Source organism: Corvus brachyrhynchos, unplaced genomic scaffold (genome assembly GCF_000691975.1).
Source record: "Corvus brachyrhynchos isolate BGI_N302 unplaced genomic scaffold, ASM69197v1 scaffold115, whole genome shotgun sequence".
Classification (NCBI taxonomy): Eukaryota; Metazoa; Chordata; class Aves; order Passeriformes; family Corvidae; genus Corvus; species Corvus brachyrhynchos.
Window position 1 is genome coordinate 573,912 of NW_008239553.1, and position 11,476 is coordinate 585,387.

The following is an 11,476-nucleotide window of genomic DNA, read 5'->3' on the forward strand; positions in this document are numbered from 1 at the left end:
CCTTTCCTCCACTGAGCCTGGCAGAAATCTTACCTCTCTTGTCCAGCTGTATCCCACAGCTGTAAGGCAACCTGGGTGTTATCCACCATCAAACTCTTCACCTGGTAATCGATACCTGTCGGGAAGGTAACAATGACTGTAAGGTAGTATGGGGCGAGAGCAGCTCACCATTACAATAGCCAGGCCAACTCCATTTAGTTCAGGGAAATTGCCAGATTGATTCAATATCGGGAGAGGGACCAGCTTTACCTCTATCTGGGCTATAATACAGGCAAAAAAACATTTGCCCAGGCTGACTTTCCCACCTTCCTTATCCAGATGAGCCAGGCACGCTATTACTTACCAATGGTTGCGTTGAGCTCAGCCAGGAACCTGTCATAGCAGAAGCGGTGGATGAAGGAACTCTTCCCAACACCAGAATTCCCTACAAACACCACTTTAAAGATGCGATCTGGGAAACAGCTGGCTCGTTCCAGTGCTGGGAGCTGCAATGGAAAAAAGGGATGAGGTTTTGAAGAGCACAGTTGCAGGTGGTGCTTTGATTTAGGCATTGGACCCCGGCACTATAAACCTATGGAACTGGAGTTAGATGGGAAGACAGTCAAACACCCTCAAGGCCCTAGCACAGGTGGTTAAGGAATAACCCCAGGTAAGTGCACTCACCCTGGTTTCGGTGCCAACAGGCTGTGCTCGAGGAGGCAGCGGAGCAGCATCCAAGCCATCTGCATTTCTTCTGCAGTCAGAGTCACCCTTCCAAGTCATCTTAAACCACTCAGGATCTGCTGCCAAGGGCCATCTCTCCTCATCTCTGCTGCTCTCTCCAAAGTTTGTGCTGCCTCCTTCTCCTGTCTTCATCCATACCCCATTGCCTGGGAAGTATTTACAGTTCTTTCTGTTGGGTTCTTCCACTGCCACATCCACTGGGAAGGTGAAGGGAGGGTCCGCAGAGGCCAGTTGTCTGTATTAAAGCCCACAGGCAGCACAGGTAGGGTGGGAGGGGGTGAGGAGATAGAGGAAAGAAGTAGTTTGCAAATTCCCAAATAACCAACACAATCCAATTAGTGCATATAAAGCTCTTGCAGGAACTCCATATATTCACTCCCCATACTCCCTGTGACTAAGACATTGGTGGCTCCCCTAAGGAAAGAGAGACAGCTCACCAGAGCTGTCCTGTACTCATATGTACTGACAAATATGTCATTAATTTTAATAAAAATTGCCACTTTGGATTTTTCAAGAGTTTTCTGCCTTCCACTTCCCCAGTAGTGAAAAAAATGAAGCAAAGCATATAAAAGTAGCAAAATGAAAACCTTTCTTTTTTTTTTAAAAAAAAAGTAACAATTACCCCTGTATTTTTGTTACTAAATACAATACAAAAAGAAGTAACAGACTGTGCCCACACAAGAGCAGGCTGATGCACCTTGCTCACTGAGGGTAGAGCTGACATGGTAGGTAGAGGAACAACCTTCAAAAGAACATCTAGAATAACCAATTTAAACTATTGGAATTATTGCTGAGGAACAAAAAAAAAAAAGTAACAATTACCCTTGTATTTTTGTTACTAAATACAATACAAAAAGAAGTAACAGACTGTGCCCACACAAGAGCAGGCTGATGCACCTTGCTCACTGAGGGTAGAGCTGACATGGTAGGTAGAGGAACAACCTTCAAAAGAACATCTAGAATAACCAATTTAAACTATTGGAATTATTGCTGAGGAACAAGGCAGCATCACTGGTTTTCCACTGTTAAAGAATTAGACAAGGAGTGAGAAGACCTAGAACTCAACCAGAGGGATTTATCCACCACAGATATCTCCATTGATTTCACTGGGCAGCAGATTGCATTTCGAAGCAAATTAGAGTGACCAGAGCTTACTACACTCAGTGTCTTCAGAGGCAGGACATCCCACCCCACCCTGCAACATTTTTCTCTTGCTATTAGTGCAGGAATCAAGGCTATTCTTTCTCACTCCAGCAAGTACATTTCATCTGGGTTGCAAAATTCACCTGCTGCCATGCCTACACTTTTTTCCATGAAAGGGAGCTCACATTCCTGGTTTCCCTCCCTGCATCTGCCCCAAATGCAAGTCCAGAGCCAGGCCAGCTAGAACTTTTCTCTCTTGAAAATGGACACATAGTCCCAGGGGAATGGTGCCCAGCTCCCAGGGCTGGCAAAGTCACACAATGAGGGCCCTCAAAAGCCTCTTTAGTAGGGGCAAAGGGACAAACACAAAACTCTGAACAGTGACCCCAGATCCAGTGGATTTCTTTTCATGTTTCTCAAGCAATGTGGTGTGACACAGCGCTGGGACAGAGACAGGACCAACAACTACTTCTCCCCTTCTTCTGTGATCACCTTCATTGCCAAACTTCTCCAGCTGTTAAGCCTTTCCAGTGGGTTTATGCCAGTAGCAGTTAGAAGGATCTTTGCAAGAAAGAATTGGGGAGGAAGATGGGAAAACTTGGTTATCTGATTTGATGGATATTGAGTGGGTGTCAGTCACACAACCATGAAAGAGCTCTGCCTCAGACCTATCCGAGCAACCTCTCACCTGGGCTCAAGAATCAGCCCCTCCTCCACAGTCCGCCTGGTTTTCCATCAGTCCATGAGCCAAGGAGCCTGGAGCTAAATTCTTAAGTGCCACTACCAGAATTGCAAGCATTAAAGGTGAGTTGAAGCTGGAAGAAACTGAGCCTAGACCTGTGTCTCTGGCTGGCACCAGGAGAAACTGGGGAGCAATGGAACTTTCTGCAGAGACCTGGTAAGAAACAGAGGAACGTGCTGCCTTTAAAACTTGTTTGGGGCCAGCAGTTGTGAGATCCAGCTCCAAGCCAGGTCACTGTATATTCTGCACGTAGAGTGGAAAAAAAAAAAAAAGAAAAGGCCTTGGCCACAAAGACGTGTTGCCTGCCCTGGCTGAAGGGAGGCCTGGTGTACCAGGTGAGCACCTGCATAGGTGTAGAGGGAGATGGGCAAGATGAACCCATCTGGAGCCAGGTCCTCTCCTCGAGGCTTTCAGCTGCCAGAAAGAACCCAACCCTTGTGCAATTCCTGCCCTCTCCCATGCCCCGGGGATATGAACTCTGGCATGAGGCACCAGCGGACAGGATTTGTGCCTGAGGATGAACTGGAACACTTGGGAGTTGATTCAGTCATTTCAAAGAGCTGTCTGACTCAGAGAGAGGCAGTCTTTGTGACTCCCAGCCTGTGAACAGTCCCAAACTTTCTGGTGAGATTTAGATTTGCTCCCCCCCCTTGCTGCAGGCAGAAGCAGCAGCGAGGCCACCTCCCTGTGGAAATTAGTGAACAGTATCCTCAGCTTCATGCTGAGCCAACACCACCCGATGCCAGGAGACAGCTAGAGCCACAGAAAAACTGCACCCCCCACCATGCTCCCAAAACCAGCCAGCACCAAGGTGGGAGAACCAGACACAGGACACAGCTTGACGACAGGGTACTGCAGTGGGCACGGGCTGACACCATGGACACGACACAACGCCCATCTAACCGTTTGACAGGCTTGTCCTCCAGCAGGGAACTGCCTAGCACTGACTCTTTCTTCAGCAGGGGCTTTTGGTTCTGAGGCACCTGCAAATTGAAAAGAGAAGGAATGAAGAATGTGATTGCAGCCCCAGTTCAACCACTCCCCACCTCTGTAGAGCACTCGGGAGGCAAGGCTGGAGCCCTGGCAGCCCCACACTGTGCAGTGGTAGTGCCTAACTAGAAGGCTCCAAGAGGTGAGCACAGGGCTTGCTTTTCTTGGTTCAGATAATTTAATTCCTGCAAGAAGCCATCACTGTTGCTGCTTTCTCCTTCAGTTTTAAATCCATCAAAATTGGTGATGCCCCAAACTGAATTCTTCCTCTAGCCAGCCTGAGTTATTTCTATGGCTGGTTCTCCACTTGGTCTCACAGCTGAATCTCTCTTTCCCCACCTGCCTCTTTCTTATGCTGATGTTTTGCAGGACAGACCAATTGCCCCTTCCTCAGAAGACACTAGTACCCTTCCTCCACCTGTACTCACCTAGAGCTGCACACAAACCACAGGAAAGGAAGGAGGTAGCTCTGCAAAGGGTGATGCACATGCTCTGCCTTACAGCAACATTTCTCTCCATGCTTTCCTCCTACTTACCTCAGACTGAACACTTCCTACAGCCAGTATTTACCAGCTCCCCAGAGAAGGAGGAAGCGGGACAACTTCTCTCCCAACCCTCTTCCCCCCCATACAAGCAGCTTTGCCATTCCCAGCAGAGTCACTGCTCTGGCCACACACACACAAAACATGAAGTGAGAGACAGCATGGAAAGGTGTCCATTGCATTGGCACTGGGGGAAAGGGAGATGCATTCAGTCTGCGAATCTGAAGATTTCTAACACGTCCTTACAAGTTATTTCTGGGGGAAAAGGTGGAGAAATAAGGGTTTGCAGTCTGCCAGATCTGCTTCTCACAGCAGTTTTGAACTGACCAAACACCTGCAGGCAGCTCTGGACAGGTCTTCCTTCATGCTTCCCACAGCCCGGAGGACTACAAAGATTATTTCTTCAATAACCCTTACTGAAGGCTTATTTTAAAAGGCAAAAAAAATTAAGAAGCTGTTCTGTTGGTCAGTACTCCCAGAACACCTTTACTGCAATGCAGTCTAACAAAAGGAGACACTGGGCTCCACAAAGGGCCTGACCCACTTAGGAACTTTGCAGGGAAAGAACAAAACATTTTTTACATATATAACTGATATTCAAGAGAACCTCCAGCCACAGCAACAATCCAGCACTGAGAGGCTCACAAGTGGGGAGCACAAATCTTCCAAGGCAAACGACCCCCAAGTGTATAACAACACTCCAGTCAACACAGCCAGGCTGTGGTACAGACAACCAGTGGTTCTCCAGCAGGGACAGAAGAGGAAGTTTTCAGTGTTTGAGCAGCTTCACTCGAGGGCACCCTCTAGCCACACAGAAAGAAGGAAATTGTGTCACAGGCCACTGGAGCAGACTCACAACCTTCAAGTCACCTGTGGAGCAAAAGGACTCCCACACAATCTGCTCTGGCACCTTACCTGGAGAGGGAACAGCCTGCAGAGCACGTACTCAGGTAAGAAAGGAGGAACAAAGGGGGCATGTTTTGCCATTGGTTCTGCCATGCTTTATTGGCCTGCCAGGTTTGTGTAACATTTGGCTTTTCACTGGGATGATAAAGGGACAGATGCGACATCACAGCTGTGTAACACACAATGACAAGGATTCCACAACAGCACATGTACAAGCATTTTGGATGGGAAAGATTCTGGTTTACCACTGGAATAAAAATACACATCAAATATAGTCAAAGTACCAAAACCACTCTTCATGATGAGCAGACATGAAATTTGCTCTGTTAACATAAAGCACGCAAGCATAACTCCACAGCCAGATGGGTCATGGGTGTGAAACTGAACCTGGAACCCCTGGGTCTTAAGAATACCCATCAGTGGTTTGCACATAGGCAGAAATAGCCATATATCATTATTTGTGACCCAGCCTCTCATCTGGGACAAGAGAGTGCCCCACAGTGCAGCGGGGCCAGGGTCTGCCCACCCTGGAAAGGCCAGAAACTCTTATGAAGAGCAAGGTATTAAGCTGGGAACTGAGAAGAGCAAAGGAGCAGTGACTGGGTGCTATCAGCCACATATAGCCCAACTCCTCCTTCCAACCACTTCAAAATCTTTGCTATGAAAGAACCTCTGTTCACCACACCTTAATTTCATGGAAATAACTCTTCCCAGCACTAAGAGAGGGTATTAAGGCCTTGGGTTTCTTTTTAGCCTGTAAAAGCACTGATAGTGTCTGGCAGAGTGTGTCGCACACTAGGGATCCCCATCAGAAGGCTGGACTCTCCTTTTTGCTTCTGCAGGGAAATACTGCCATTTTCTCTCCCCCTTACTGTGAGACAGGCTGGAGAGCAGATCTTCTGCAGGTGTATGATGATAGCAGCATCTCTGCAAGCCCTTGGAGCCCTGCTTCCCTGCAGGCTGAAATGAGAGTGGCCAAAGGAAAAAAAAAAACCTTACTCCAGTACAGGCTTCAACTGCCCAGCAAGACACAGCCTTGGTAGATGAGCAATGGTGGTAGGAGGAGTTCACCCTGCACCTCATTCCCTGCTGCCAGTGCCAGGAGAAGGGAGAAAGCAGCCCCTTCTGTGCTATGACTCTCTCTGCTAGGCTCTCTCTTGGGTCCACCTGCAGCAGCAGGTCTTAGCAAGGGAACGGGAGAAGAGAACAGAGGAGAAGCAGACAAGCTTTGCACACACAGAGGTACATACCTGAGTCGTCTCCACAGGCCACCTGCCCGCCCATAGGAACCCACAAGCTGATGAAGCACAACACATGGAAAGAGGGGAAGAAACCATTTTCTTTGCCTGCTTGCACTGGACTCTGCTAGAGTGATTGTGTTTATGGCTTTTCCAAGAGGGAGCAGGAAGCTCTGGTGTACACACACATAGTTAGCAGCTTTAAAAATCAAGACTGAAGAAAAAAAAATCCTCCAGATTTCAGAAACACACACACGTCACTTCTATCCAAAATTGTTACTGACATTATTTTATACAGCTCTCCACCTGGAGAACTCCAGCCTCTGGATAGAGCAGGGCATTTTGTCTCCTATCTGGGCACAATCCCTGTGTTTCCTTCCACAGTCCCTTACACACCAGTCAGAAAGGCTCTCACATTCTATCACTGCCTGTCCTTCCTGCAAGTCACCTACTTCCAGATCTGCACATGGGGCATGGTGGCAGAGCAGGCAAAGACATGGTGGCAGGGATGGGTCCAAGAGGACAGAGCAGCTGTGCAAGTGACATTTGGGAATACAAAAACTTTTTAATGAAAAAATAATAAGAAGTAAAAATAGACCACTGTGCTTATCTTGGTGACTGGGAAAGGCCAGATTGACAGTTCCAGATGAGAGAGATCCTGCTTTCTCCTGGTTCTCTGACACAAGGCTCACTGCTGTACCCAGCAGAGCTCATAGGAATGGGGAGCTGCCCCAGAGAAACCTTTGAAAACATCTGCTACAAACTCAGGGGGTCAGAAAAAATCCAAAACCTTCCTGTGCCACTCCATGCCAGTCAGCCAGCAGCACATCTGGGAATCCATCTTCTTCCTCACCACCCAGCTCCAGGATGCATCCAGCTTCTTTCCCTCCCTTGCATGTGCCCAGTACCTGGCACAACACACAGACCCCACGTGTGCAGCAGGCAGCACCCACTGCAGCCCTGCACAGGGCTGTGTGACAGTCCCCAGCCAATGTGCCTTGGGTTAAACCCGGGCAGCTGGCAGCAGCAACGAGCAGAGCCTGCCTCCAGCAGGGACACAGAGGTGCTGCAAAGTCTGTATTAAGCACAACACCAGGCCCATGAGCTCTTGTCATTGTCCCCCGTGGAAGTGACAGGCCCCCGAGTGGTGACAGCAACAGCAGCAGATGAAAGGAGGGTGGTTGGGAATTAGGGTTTTCTTTCTTAGACTAACCAGCTTCTTGGCTTCAAAAGCATCTCGCTCATCTCGAAGTTTCTTGTTCATTTCCCTGCTCAAAAGGAAGACACAGGAAAGACACAATGAGATGCTTATGAAAAATGAAGTAAACCCCAACACTTGAAAGTGAGAACAGAAAGAGAGCTTGGGAACAGAGATAAAAATGTTATTTATGGCCAGACATGTTGGGATTTCCATGTAACCCAGCTGAGGTAAAGGGCTCTACATGGTTGCCTTAGCCAGCAGGAAAGACAAAATTCCTCCAGAGGAGGGATTATCTAATGAAATAACATAGTCTGTAATGTGCCAGAGCTGGCCAAATTGCACAACTCTGTCTGGACCCAGAAAAACAAGCAGAGTTTAAACACTGCTTGAATACAATCCTGTAGCTTTCCGTGGGAGAAACAAGTGCAATACTGAAACCTCAGCCCCTTACAGGCATAAGAGCTTGGCATTTCCCTCCAGCCTTCCCCAGTTCTCACCTGAGGAGCTCCAGCTGCCGAAGGAGGCTTTGTTTCTCCTTCTGCATGTTCTTGGAGACTCTAAACACATCCCTGAGCAAAAGGCATTTTAAAAAGGGGAAATAAATTAATGGGAGAGAAAATAAAAACATCCCTCTCTCAGGGGCACTCAAAGATAAGGGCCTGCTCTATGCTAGGAGAATTCAGAGGAAACAGCACTGCTCTGGGAGCTGGGATGGCTGGGTTGTACCACAGCTCTCCTCCAACATGAGAGCAGGCAATTCATCCTCTCCACTTCCTCAGCTGCTAAAGATGGGGAGCATGCTTACTGCCATCTGGATCTGAAACATTCCAATGTTTTATATATGTATTATTAGATATAACCCAGAAATGAGAACACAAGTGATTAGAAGAGGATCTTTAACAAGAGCATTATAGAGGTGATGGTGAACTGGAAGAAGCCTCCTTTAGGCTGAGGAACATCTGTATTTTTGTACTGATTTTCTAGAACATATTCATTTCCCACAAAAGGTAGGCAAGAGGTAGCAGTATCACTCTCTGTTTAGGCCCATAAGACCATTGGGATGTTTCTCCTTTTTGCCAAAAAGAGACAGGCAATCCTCTAATGACACCAAGGCTCCTAACTAGGGATACTTATTCTTTAACTGCTTGGCCACCTTTCCTTCTCTGTGTCTTTGCCCCAACACCCACCCTTTCCTGCCCTTCCCCACCTGTCCTTTTGCTCTTGCTCAAGCTGAGCCTCCTTCTGGAGCTTCTGTAATTGTCCCTTCACTGCCTCCAGCTCCCATTTGCTTTTCTCCAGCTCTTCCAGCAGGTTTTCATTCAGGTGCCGGAGCCTTTCATTCTGTACACGGGTCTCCAGCTGCTCTGAGTTCAGTGATTGTAGCTGATGTTCCAGCTGCAGTGGGAGAGGAGGAGGATGAGGAGGAGTTAAACACAGAGAGGAAGCGGTTTGTGCTGCAATCACAACTAAAAAACAAGCTGAAAAAGCATATGTAAATATTGAGGTAGAAGGGGGTAAACACAACTTAAGTCTACAGGGCCACCAGCAGCATCAGGAAGATGAACTGGAAGGAATTCTCTCTCATCACACCAGCACTGGGGAACCAAGCAATGCAATTAGGCACAGCTGAAGAAGTGCTTCAGGCAGCATGAGGAGCCTGATGCTGTCAGGTACTGTAGGAATCACAGTGCAAATGAGGGTCAAAGGTGGACTGGAAAAATTTGGATGGAAGCAGGACTGTGTCTGTTGGGACTTATTAAGCACAGCTGCTGAAATGAATCCTCTGGTTTAGGGCTTTCCTGAGCCCGTGGCAGCTGAGAGGAGGATATCTTGAGGTACTAGGGGCATCTCACACTACACCTGGAAAGTGAAGTGATTGGGTGGCCTTTACTACTGCTGGAGACAGGACCTTGGGCTAGAGATGTTGTTTAAATGCCACCACGGCACAGCTGCACTCTAGGCAGCACAAGCCCGCAGCACAACTAACAGAGCCTGATTTGGGAAGTTCAAAGCCTGCTGCCGTGTACTCAGCCAGTGACTCAATTCCTTACAGACGGCTGGCATAGGCTGGGAAAGAGCCACGGGAAGCCACCAAAGCTGCCCATCTCAGATGACAAGTAGGGCATTCCAAGGGAGATCATACTGACACTGCAGCATCCAGCCAGCCACACTGGCTAACCAGGGCCCTCTGCTGAAGCTGCTGCTACATAGAAACTGCAGTACCCATCTGAGAACTCAGAGCCCAAAATAAAAGTATGCAATCCATGCTTATAGAAGCACCAGAAATCAGGTCTGATCAGGGTAGCAGGTGGCAGAGTCAGCCTCCACATTTACACCTTCAGCCTGCCTTTTCTCTCAGCCTACTTTCTTTCCCTCTCAAAAGAAAGATAAAGCAGCACACCATGGCAGAAGATTTTTTTTTTTTTCTTGCTACCACCCTCCTCTCTGCCAGCACACATGTACAACAGTCAAGAGCAGGTATGAATGGATCTGACCTTTCCTAGCTTCCTTGAAACACAAGCCCTACCTATATCTCCCCACTGAGGCTAGAAGAGCAAGCCACACCCAGCTTTGTCTGGAGTCCTCCAGGCCTGTGGACACTGGGGAATATTTCAGCAAGACTACATATGCTGAGCAGTGGAGCTGAGACTAAAAACCAGCAACCCCTGCTTACAGCCTTTGGATCTTGCAATAAGCCAAGGAACAGGCTTTAAATAAAGCACACCTGCCCCTCCCTATGAAATCTCCATCACGTACAACTCTCCCGTTTATGTGGTCTGTCCTTGAAAGTGATACTGTGGAATAGCACCATCACAGTACTGGTCTTAGGCCACAAGAGGGACCCGATTATCCACACAGCTCAGTACAAGCCTCAAGAGTTAAGAGCACCAGAAATGACCATTTGAGTAACAGAAAGTGTACATGCAGCCCAAGTGTTCTGCCCTGACCCTCAGCGAGAGGAGATGCTACCTAGGAAGTGCATGCCTGGGCTCCTAACTATGGTCCATTCCCCTCATACAGCCTTCCCATCTAAGGTCCCTGGACTAGGGATGTTAGAGGCCACACCTCTGACTGTTCCTCCTTTCAATGAATATTTACAAGCCTATTGTCCATTTGTTTGTCCAATTCATTTTTGAACTGCTGATATTGCCTGCCTCCTGTGGCCAAAAATCCAGCACTAGTCTCTGTATAAAGAAGTGTGTTCTTCTAAATCAAATTCATACTGGTCTCATTGAGTGTCCCTCACCTTTGCTGTTGCAGGATTTGGGGAATAACAGTTTTGTGTGGACCTTATCCATCACTTTTCTGACTTCATAAATCTCACATGTCTCTTCCCTCAGTTCCCTTCTCTCCAAAACCAAGTCTAAACTTTCCTGGTTTCTCTTCCTAAGGCAAATTTTCTGTTTGCTCAATCATATTAGCACTCTGTACCTTCATACTTGAGAAGGACACAGTAGAATTAGAGGAGACCAGAACTGCACACACTAAATGAGGCACATCGAAGATGTGGGCAGCAGGAAAAATACATCCTCTATCTTATTCTTGATATCCTTCCTGATGGCACCTCAGTTGTGCTGGCCTTTCCAGCTGCTGCACAATGAGCTGGTGATTTCAAAGAAGTGCTGTTTCATCCACATCACAGCTAGGTATCCAACTGGGATACCCCCAGTCTCCAGCATCTTGCTGGTACCTGCCATGACTTGTTTCTGTGGGGGTCACATCTCAGTTCTTGAGATACCAAGTGAAAAAAGACATCCAGAATGGACCATCCCATACAAATGTCCATGCCCAGGATGGCAGGCTAAAGGAAAGCTTGTGCTTTGATCTTTTATGTGACTGATTAATCAGTATGTCATCAAGTGCCCAAATGCAAGTGTACAATATGTACCTCTAAGTGTCACAGAACTGTTCATTCCAGGTCATTTTGGAGCAGCCAGAATACAAAAACTAGAGAAATCTGTCTCTTTTTTTTCCATACACATCTTCCCTA

At 47.6% G+C, this 11,476-nt stretch overlaps 1 protein-coding gene across 2 annotated transcripts in view; it reads right to left on the reverse strand.

Annotated features, from left to right (window-relative positions):
* CRACR2B (calcium release activated channel regulator 2B) overlaps positions 1-11,476 on the reverse strand; it is a 29,602-nt gene that overhangs the window by 8,008 nt on the left and 10,118 nt on the right. For both annotated transcript variants that reach the window (XR_001864396.1, XM_008639357.2), the window contains exons 8-14: positions 8,693-8,880; positions 7,983-8,054; positions 7,498-7,552; positions 3,512-3,591; positions 664-958; positions 344-485; positions 34-115 (exon numbers count right to left, since the gene is read on the reverse strand). Coding sequence is in view for 1 of the 2 variants with exons in the window: in XM_008639357.2 (XP_008637579.2) it covers positions 34-115; positions 344-485; positions 664-958; positions 3,512-3,591; positions 7,498-7,552; positions 7,983-8,054; positions 8,693-8,880 (914 nt within the window). In the remaining variant the exon portion in view is untranslated. The remainder of the gene's footprint in view (positions 1-33; positions 116-343; positions 486-663; positions 959-3,511; positions 3,592-7,497; positions 7,553-7,982; positions 8,055-8,692; positions 8,881-11,476) is intronic.